The sequence below is a fragment of the Pelobates fuscus genome, chromosome 1 (genome assembly GCF_036172605.1).
Source record: "Pelobates fuscus isolate aPelFus1 chromosome 1, aPelFus1.pri, whole genome shotgun sequence".
NCBI lineage: Eukaryota > Metazoa > Chordata > Amphibia > Anura > Pelobatidae > Pelobates > Pelobates fuscus.
In genome coordinates this window covers 373,877,497-373,888,413 of record NC_086317.1, presented here as the reverse complement: position 1 = coordinate 373,888,413, position 10,917 = coordinate 373,877,497, and the positions used below count along the sequence as shown (strand labels likewise).

Genomic DNA, 10,917 nt, shown 5'->3' with positions numbered 1-10,917 from the left:
TACATTTTTATAATTTCTACTTACACCAGCTAGGCATGTTTACAGATAGCCGGTTACCTAATAACACCAAGCTAATGAGCACGCTTATCTCGCAATCTATTTGCTCATTAAAAAAAAAAAAATTCATCATACTCCTGTCTCACAAGCATGTTTTATAACCCATTCTCTCATAACCATTCACATGTCTAGGTAGCTCACGTTGATTGCATAATTTGTTTTTCTATATACTTTGGACATGTCTGACTAGCCTGTGACTTTGCTACTTAACCAAAAAATGTGTGCAGTAATCTTCTATGCCTTGTTATTGGTAAAAATATATCCTACAATCATTGTTATTGCTGTTTGGGCATTGCAAGAGCGTGTGTTAAATATTTGCACCACAAAAATAAAGAATTACATTTTTTTTTATTTTTTAAATACAATGCTATGGTGGTTTAATTCCTCCTGTACTCTTTGATCTTCTAATAATGACTCATTCAAACGCCACCTGGATTTGGGGGAATTAATCCCTGGGAGCCTTAGATCTAAAATCATATCCAATCTTGAATAGCTGTTAGCCGAGTGGGGAACTAAGGTATAATATCTCACAGTCGGATTAGCAGTTCGCCAACTATCCGCCATCTGGTGGGCACGTAAGATTTTTTTTTTGTAAAAAAGCTCTTTGATGTTTAAGATAATCCTTCCCTTTAAATGTACTGTCTAATGATTGGTCCAATACTAAATTCCAGTCCCCTCCCATTACCAAGAAACCTTCCATAAAATAATCTAATTTGTCCAGGGTACGTATAATAAATGTTACATTACATAGTTTAATATGATGAGCTTTGAGTCTCCAAAGCTCACAAAACTGATGGACACTGTTTATCAATAACAGATACACTCAAGTATCTACCACGAATAGAAGACATGGATGAACTATGGTGAACATAGTGGTCACTATTGAACATATTCCATCAAGGGTTTCCAATTATCCTTTCATGTATGCCCTTCGGTGCCGGTATAGCTATAGAAAGTCTATATAGTGTGAAAATTTGTAGTACCACAGGAATGGTCAGACATATCTTCTGCCTACCTTAAAGCTAGTGGATTTAAGTGAGAAGATTGGGAAATGTATAAAGGACTTTTCTTTTATTCTACTATGACTAAAAAGACCAAACTCTTAAGATTTGTCCTAATAGGCATTAAAAGCTGAAGCTCTCAGCCAATGAACAATGCCCAAAGTTGGTATGTGCTGAGATGCGAATGTGGAAATGTGAACTTCTGCTGTCATACCAGTGCAAACTGGAAGAGCTGCTGGCACCTGACAGAGCCAGGTAAGTGTCAAATACTTGTAAATGATTTGATAACTTACCTTGGGATGGTTCTCCTGGCACCATGACCACTACAGCTCACCATAGTGGTGCTTAGAGCATCCCTTTAAGGACTTGAGAGTCCTTTTGTTTTTGGTATGTGTTTAAAGGGACACTATAGTCTCCAGAACAACTACAGTTTATTGTATTTGTTCTGGTGAGTAGAATCATTATCTACAGGCTTTTTTCTGTAAACACTGTCTTTTCTGAGAAAATGCAGTGTTTACATTACAGCCTAGTGATAATTTCACTGGCCAGTCCTCAGATGGCTGTTCGAGATCCTTCCTGGGTCATGGCTGCCTAAAATGCATCCAAACATTCAGTATTTCCACCCTCTGCATGCAGACACTGAACTTTCCTCATAGACATGCTGTCAGGATTACAGAATGATCCAGCACATAGAATTGTGTAACACAGAGGACTGATAGGTAACGTATACCGGACCTTAGAATGGCCGGACTAACGTACCAAAGAATAGTCAGGAATAGCCGAGGTCAAGGGAAAGAGACACAACGATAAGGAAAAGCCAGGAGTCAGGGATGCCAGAAAACAGGGAAGTCAAAAACAATGCCAAAGTCAAATAACCAGAATTACCAGAATCCATAACGCGCTCTCAGACAACCACAAGGGAAACCACGACAGGGCACTGAGCAGGATGAGAACTGGGCCTAAATACCCCTCCTCTAGATCTGATAGGCTGTAACCGGCCTTTGACCCCAAAGGCAGTTACCAGGTTTCCATTTGCATAATTGCTGCTCAGCATTAACCCTTCTGTGGATTTGGTTGCTGCTCGGCACAACTTTTCCTGTGTGGACAGTAAATGTCATTAACCACATTTTTTATAAGCGGATGAATACGTGACAGATGCATTGATTCAATTCATCTCTATGAGGAGATGCTGATTGGCCAGGGCTGTTTGAATTGTGCTGGCTCTGCCCCTGATCTGCCTCTTTGTCACTCAGCCAATCCTACGGGGAAGGATTATGATTGGGTCAGGCTACCACTTTTACAGGAAACAGGGACAAAGCCATAAAGATTTTACTATTTTTATGGAGGCATGACGGGACCAGGGTGGCCCTGAAATACTACACCCTGGATCTAAAAAAAAAAAAAAAGTAATGTCTCCCTATATCTGGCATCATACCTACAAAACTTGAAGCCAGTAATTTATGGTCTCCAAATTAAGGTGCGCATATATCTAGTTGGTTAATTGCTGTCTTTTAAATTGTATCAAAAACGGCACCACTGCACAAGGTGTTTTTGACACGTTAAAGGCACAGAGCCCATACAGTTACAGCTTATTTCTATAAACGGCTCCTTCAAATGTGAGTGCCCATGTAGTTCATGATGAAATAATTAATACATACTAATAGACATTTAACATGACTCTACATGTGTGTGCACTACGTTTCTTACACTAATTATTTTAATCCATCCTAATAAATTACTCAAACAAAACACCTTAACCTGTGTACCACCACCAAATACATACTGGATAAACAGATGTAAGAATCACATAAGAACACTGGAATCTGAGTATTCTAAACCCCATGTTAGACTCTCAGGCTGCATTATAGAGGCTATAATGACTCTAGGCATGTTTCAGTAAGTCGGAGCCCCAGTTTTTCCGGCACACGGTGTATATGGCTAGCTCTATAGAGCTGTGAGTGCCAGTGATCTCTGTAAGCCGCTCTCTGCAGACAGACCGAATCCATGTGCTTCCTGTAGAGTGGGGAGCAGGGGGGAAGGTTTTCCGGGCGGACTTTGTGCTTCTCTCTTCAACTTCCCCAGCTGCACATGAGCCGGCTGTGTCACAACAACAGCGGCCGTGGAGGACACACAGAGTGACAAAGTAAGAAAAGTCTGCTAAATCCAGGGAATGAAAGCATGAGGATTAAATCCACTGTATTATTCAACAGTATTACGGGATCTGCTGGTTATGGATCATTACTCAGTGTTAGCAGGGAAGTGTGAACATTCCATGTACATTGTACATCTGACCAGAGGACACACACTCTGTCTCTCTCAGTATGAGACATACATACAATATGCCATGCACAGAGTAGTGTCACTGTCCTTGGATTGATTTACAAAAACATTTCTTATTACACCCAGGGCAGTGTCATGTACCTGACATGTTAACAGCCATGAATACCCACAGCAGGGCACGTATTGTTATATAGTAGTTCTTCTATTAGACACAGAGAAGTGTCAGTGACATGTTACATTGACAGTGTTACCTTACACCCATAGCAGTGTGACTGTCCTGTTACATTGACAGTGTTACTTTAGACCCATATCAGTGTGACTGTCCTGTTACATTGACAGTGTTACTTTAGACCCATATCAGTGTGACTGTCCTGTTACATTGACAGTGTTACTTTAGACCCATAGCAGTGTGACTGTCCTGTTACATTGACAGTGTTACTTTAGACCCATATCAGTGTGACTGTCCTGTTACATTGACAGTGTTACTTTAGACCCATATCAGTGTGACTGTCCTGTTACATTGACAGTGTTACTTTAGACCCATAGCAGTGTGACTGTCCTGTTACATTGACAGTGTTACTTTAGACCCATAGCAGTGTGACTGTCCTGTTACATTGACAGTGTTACTTTAGACCCATAGCAATGTGACTGTCCTGTTACATTGACAGTGTTACTTTAGACCCATAGCAATGCGACTGTCCTGTTACATTGACAGTGTTACTTTAGACCCATAGCAATGTGACTGTCCTGTTACATTGACAGTGTTACTTTAGACCCATAGCAATGTGACTGTCCTGTTACATTGACAGTGTTACTTTAGACCCATATCAGTGTGACTGCCCTGTTACATTGACAGTGTTACTTTAGACCCATATCAGTGTGACTGTCCTGTTACATTGACAGTGTTACTTTAGACCCATAGCAGTGTGACTGTCCTGTTACATTGACAATGTTACTTTAGACCCATAGTAGATTTTGTTTGTTTGTTTTATAACCAGAACAGGGTGATTGCCATGTTACATAGTAGTATTGTCCTTTTAAATATAAAATCTATATATTACACCCAGAGGAGATTACATTAGAAAGTTTAACACCGAGAGCAGGACCAACCTCTCACAGACAAAGGTTTTCTATTAGGCACATGGCAGTGTCATTTTCACTGTCATATTGGATGTACAGTTGTGCAGAAAACATGAATAAACAGGCAAAACGCATTTCTTTTATTTGTTATGGGATTCATATTTAACTGTAGGTTATAACAGAATGGCACAATCATAAAACATGGCAACAAAGAAAAAAATCAACTGACCCCTGTTCAAAATCCTTCATACCCTTAGTTCTTAATACTGTGTATTGCCCCCTTTTGTAATAGTTGTGATGCCCCTAATTCTTGCAATTGGTATAGCTGTCCATTCTTCTTGGCAGAATGCCTCCAGGTCATGCATAGTCTTTGGTCGTCTTGCATGAACCGCACGTTTGAGATCTTCCCAGAGTGGCTCGATGAAATTAAGATCAGAAGACTGTGATGGTCACTCCAGAACCTTCACATTTTTCTGCTGAAACCACTGGAGGGTCAACTTGACCTTGTGCTTAGGGTCATTGTCATGCGGAAAGTTCAAGAGCGTCCCATACGCAGCCTTTGTGCAGAAGAACGCAAATTGTCTGCCAGTATTATCTGATAACATGCTGCATTCATCTTGCCATCAATTTCACAAGATTCCCCTGTGCCTTTAGTGGTCACCCACCATCCCCAAGAACATCAGTGAGCCACCACCATGCTTCACAGTGGGGATGGTATTCTTTTCACTATAGGCTTTGTTGACTTCTCTCCAAACATAGCGCTTATGTTTGTGACAATAAAGCTCTATTTTGGTCTCAAAATGCAGTGTGCCAGAAGCTGTGAGGGATGTCAAGTTGTTGTTGGGCATATATTTTTTTTTTGAATGATCAGTCAGAATTTTAAAATCAGTGCCAAAATTTCACAATTTCTGCCAGGGTATGCAAACTTTTGAGCACTACTGTACGTATACAAAACAACATACACACAACAAAACAATATTACTATACTTGATAAATTGCAGTGTTTTTATCACTCACAAGTATTTATCATCTTCAAAATATGATAGTGTTGATAACCACAGTATTTAAAGGAACACTTCAATGTGAGAGTAGACTACAGTAAAAACATATACACAATTACATTGGCCCTCAGGTCCAGGACACTCCCATACAAAATAGGTCAATCCTTCCCCTATGCCTGTGAGATAATTGAGTCAGCACTGTATTAAACTCAATTATCTCCAGGCACAGAAAACACATTTTTACGAAACCCCCAAAATACCTTAAAACACACAAAATCCCCACAAAGTTACATCCCCTGATAGCCCCGATCTGGGTGACCAACATATCCAAAAATTACCCAGATCACTTCAGGGGTTCAGGAATTTCATGGAAGTCATAATTTGACCGCCCGCATGGTCCCATGCCCAAAACAGTTCCAGAGAATCAGGGCTTGCGATCGGTCTAGTTCGGTAGTAAAAAAAAACTAACAAACTACCGAACAGAGTCAATAGTCTTACCCTGAAGCTTGATTCTCTTGTTCGTGGGAACGTTTCCACAGCGCCTTTCTAAGTGTTGTAGAACTGAACGCAGGCGATGCTGGAAGTCCAGCGGTGTTCGGGAGTTTCTCTGTCCGTTTTCAGTTCCATGAGATTCATGCCCAAACACCACTGCCTGCTTTCACGGGAACAAGATGGTTGCCACCTCGTGGTCATCCATAGGAATCGCGGCCATCCAGACGAACACTTAGAACACTGCGGTGGAAATTGCTACAAAGTAGCAATTAGGCTTAACAAGCTCCAGGATGGTCTCCGGTATGTGTGGATGTTCGGTTCCCAAACCAAATATAAAATCATACGAACCAAGTCTGTTCACAAAGTTTTTTAAAGGGCCCATGGTCTTTTGGTAAGAGGCTGGCCAGCAGGGTCTTCCAAAAACACGTGACGAGACTCCGTTCGTCACAATGATATATCATGTTTGAGACAGTTACTTATTGGTCTTTTAATAACGGGGTTAAACAACACAACTATTACATAAGCATACCTACCATAAATGTACTATTATGTATAATAATATGTTTCTAAATGCCTTGAAAGCATGTGCGATATAGCAGCAGTCTCATTTATTAGATTGTATACTGAACCTCTGGAGAAGGATGGCAGAGTTATAGGAGAGACTTCTACCATCCTGTTGTCTACCTTCTCAGAAAACCACTATGACCCTAGTGTGTTCTCACAGTTATATCCTCTTTTTCCGGATTTTACAGTTCTAATTTCTTAGAAATGCTGCATTGTGTCTCACATCTTCTTCACAGCTTCTTACAAAGCACAATCTATATGTATGTTTCTCTCTAAATAGCTCACCAACTCATGCAGTCCCTCCTTCGGTTGTCTCCTTCGGGGACTCTTCCAGCCACATCTTTGAAAAGGGTCCGATGTTTGCTGAACCAGCTGTTGAACCATCGGGGGGCAGCCCCTCAAGTCCTACTTCGGAGCCACAGCACAGCCTCAGGTACAGTATAGAGAACTCGCGGGGAAAAAACATGTTGGACCTTTTTTTTCAAGGTACAGATATCATGAGTTTATATAGTTCCCATGGCAGAAATAAGTGAACTCCAGAAACAGAGCTTGGGTAATTAAAAATAACAACATATGACTTGTAATGCATTGTTTGATAAACCCCCAACCTCTCAAAAAAACAACAAACTCAACCAAATAAATAAACCAATAAACTCTAACTTTGAAACTGGAAATGCAAAGTCAGAAGTTTAACCCCTTAAGGACCAAACTTCTGGAATAAAAGGGAATCATGACATGTCACACATGTCATGTGTCCTTAAGGGGTTAAATTAATTGTGTTCCTAATATTATAGAGTTAATTCATCATCCTTACTAAAAGCCTGTTTTGAGCAATAATCAAAATGTGTTTCAACCAGTTATTAAAACTAGTAGGGGGGGCGTGGCCGACTGAGAGACTGAGCGGACGTCTCTGTGTGAGGCTCCGTGTTAACGAAACTTTAGCGGACTTCGGCTGCCGCAAAACAAAACCGAGACGGATCAGAAAACTCACCCCCCACCTTGGGAAGATATGGGGCGAAAAAATAAAAAGATTCAGCGCCCGGAGGTACGTCGCCTACCCGATATCCGTCTCTCCTTTGAAAGGCTGGTGCCGCGACCGCCAACAAAGATGGCGCCGGAAGTCACTTCGGAACAGGAGATGTCGGACGAATCTCCCGAGGAGGAAGAATCCCCCACACCAAAGTCGGGCAGGGAGTCCAACTCATCTGAGTCAGACGAGGACTCAGCCCCAGCCACAAAAGGGGACATAAAGAGACTCCTGCTGGACCTCAGAAAGGTATGGAAAAAGGACCTGCAAGAAGTACAGGCAGAGGTGGGGATTGTGCATAACAAAGTCAGAGTTATAGAGGCAAAAGAAATGGCAAGAGACAGTCAGATGCAGGAAACCAGGTCACAAATGGACGGACTGGTCTCGCAGGTGCAGAGGTTGAACCGGACAGTGACAATGCTGGAAACACGCCACAGGCGAAGGAATATACGCCTCAGGGGAGTCCCAGAAGAGATTGCCACAGAGAAGCTGCTGCAATACACACAATGCCTCATAGACACACTAGGCATCAGAGAGGGGTTCACCCTACCACTTATCACCTCGGCGTTCAGAGTCAGGAAATCCCCAGCAGCGCCAGAGGGAACCACCAGAGATGTCATTGCAGTAACGCGTGATGTAGCGGTCAGGAACGCAATCATGACCCTCTCTAGAACACAGGGGAACATAACCTTTGAGGGGAACAAAGTGGCAGTATACGGCGACATCCCGTTCCCTGTGCTAGTGGAAAAACGTAAACTAGTACCGGTAGCAAAGAAACTAAGAGACAGCTCTATAAAATATCGCTGGGGAGTTGAAGGGACCTTGGAAGTAACGATCGGTGACACAATCCATATACTGACATCGGCAGATGACCCCGAAGAGCTATACAAACACTTAGACATGCACCCTCACAATCTGACAAGCACACCCTCCAAGCAACACCGAAATGGCGGAAAAGCGACTGACACCAGCACGGCACAGAGGCTGACCAGGCCACTAGGGGGGAATACCCCCCGGCGTTGATCCAGAGACTACATCTCGCACCCCCATTCCCTAGCAGGGTCTCACCCAGCCCAGAGTCAGAGACAAGTACGAACCAGGGCCAGGTTGTACCTCGACTATTGCCCGGTTCTTAAAGTGGAATATCAAAGACTTACAGACAAAGTTAGAGCACTATAGCGATACCCCTCAATATGTGCCATCCGACAGTAGTAGTTAAGAGTATGAAACGGCTCCTTATCATATAAACACTGTTATAGTTTACGCCTGCTTTACTTTTGTTAACTATATATATAAACTGAAAAAGTTGTACTTTATTCATGATAACTCAATAAAAAATATAAAAAAAAAAAAAAAACTAGTAGAAATTGTAATGTTAGTTTAATTGTCTTTATTTGTGCAGCTCTATCTAAAATGACAGAACCGTTTGTGTCTGAGACCTTTATTTGATAATAGTACCCTTAGCATTGTTCTCAGCTTTATTTTTCTTTCTCCTGTTTGACTTAGTATGTTATTAAAATGTTTTATTAGTAGATGCGTTCTTGATAGTTGCTGGATGACACATTGTTTTTAATCTTCTATTATGTTTATTGAATGTAAGCAATGCAAATTCATAATTTTAATATTGTTTTTAAATAAATAAAAAAAAACAAATGTAGGTACAGTTCACATTTTGTAACATATTTTGTTTTTGTGGGTCCAAGTTCAAGTATTCAACTGCAGGCAGTTTGATATTGTGGTTAATATGGTTTTCTAGGGTTCCTTTATTTATCTTTATCTTTATTTTTTTTTTATTTTTTAGGTGACACTATCAATATTGGAGATGTATCCTACAAATTGAAATCTCCCAGGAACCCGGAACTAGTCCCCCAAAACTATAGTAAGCAACTATTTCACTCTTTATTGATGTTGTTATATGCAACTACAATATAACAATTTATATTGATTATAGGATGTAATTGATTTAAGTTATGTTAACTGTGTGTCTTATTGTCAGGTTTTAATGTATTTCAGTGCTTATATTTCCTTATATTTTCTCTCATTTGTGAGGTTTTAAAGTTGTAACATTCGTCAATTATGTTTGTTATTGTAGTATATTTAGAAATTATAGCTGTTACAGCTCATCTAACTGTTGGCGTTTAGATACAATTTATAGCAATGTTTTTATATTCGTAAAATATTTAAAGTAGTCCACAACATTTGCAGTGCAGAATGTTGCCTATCCTTGGTGTAGATCGTTAATGGCAGATGTTTAAATGGTGAGAGCCCAGTTCCAATGGTTATTCTCTCTGATAGAGCTCTGGATAGAACTGTTGACATTTTCTGTATGGCAACTATTTTTATCAGTGATATGTCTGAGGAAGTGTTAAAGTACTTTGTCAAGGGGGGCGGAGCTAGCGAGAGACTAGAGCAGACGCACTACACCGAGCTCTCCGACTAAATAGGCATAAACAGGGATTTACTGGTGGAATCCCATCCAAAAATGCCACAAAGACTTACCACCTATATAGGAGGTGGGAATGGGAAGAAAATCTAAAAAACCCACACCCGAGGTCCCACAAGCAGAGATATCTGGGATCTGCTGCAGTGCTCCCAACCGGACACATGGGCTAAGATGGTGCTTGGAGATAAACTGTCTTCTTACTCTTCGGAGGAAGAACTTAATGAGCCGGGAGAGGGAGCCTTGCTTGCCCTACCAAAAGAGCGCAGCTCCAAACCCTCAAGTACCGGGGACCCGGTCACAGTGGATCTTCTCCAAAGTATGCTGGCAGATCTGCGAAAGAATATAGAAGCCGACATGGCCTACTACAAAACTGCCCTCGAAGGCGCCACGACCAAGCTTACTCTGCTTGAAGCCTCCTCTAGCACCCACAATGCCAGTCTAACAGCTGTTGAACAAAAGGTGGTCAACCTGCAAAGACAACAACTCGCCATCACGCAGAGAATGGATGGATATAATCTCAAAGTGAGGGGGGTTCAGGAATCAGTGGGCATCACCGAATTGGCGCCCTGCTACCACCGAAACAGATGAAAACTCTCTGATTGGATGGGATGTTCCACTTGCCAAAACCGGTGAAAGCTCCAACGTTGGCAACCGCGGACCTAATCAGGACAAGGCCTTGAAGGTGCCACTATAATTATATTCCCAGACTTCACAAAGGGTACACTCATATGCCGAAGAACCCTGCAACTGCTATTGCAAGCCCTCTGTACTGCGAATATTCCCTATAAATGGGGTAACGCACGGGTGCTCCTCTTCACCCATGATGGATTCCAGAGCACAGAGCTTACAAGAACTGGATACCCCAGCACCGGAGAAGGCGGGCCTTTCAAGGCTTGACCCCGCAGCCATCCTGGAGTTCACCCCCCCAAGCGTTCCGGCGTCCCGGATCTGCTAGACCACTGACAGGAGGAA

At 41.8% G+C, this 10,917-nt stretch overlaps 1 protein-coding gene across 1 annotated transcript in view; it reads left to right on the top strand.

Moving 5' to 3' along the window:
• Positions 1–3,095: 3,095 nt before the first annotated feature.
• VWA8 (von Willebrand factor A domain containing 8) overlaps positions 3,096–10,917 on the top strand; it is a 376,054-nt gene continuing 368,232 nt past the window's right edge. The window contains exons 1-3 of the mRNA XM_063425968.1: positions 3,096–3,201; positions 6,756–6,908; positions 9,304–9,381. Of these exons, the coding sequence (XP_063282038.1) occupies positions 6,767–6,908; positions 9,304–9,381 (220 nt within the window). The 5' untranslated portion in view covers positions 3,096–3,201; positions 6,756–6,766. The remainder of the gene's footprint in view (positions 3,202–6,755; positions 6,909–9,303; positions 9,382–10,917) is intronic.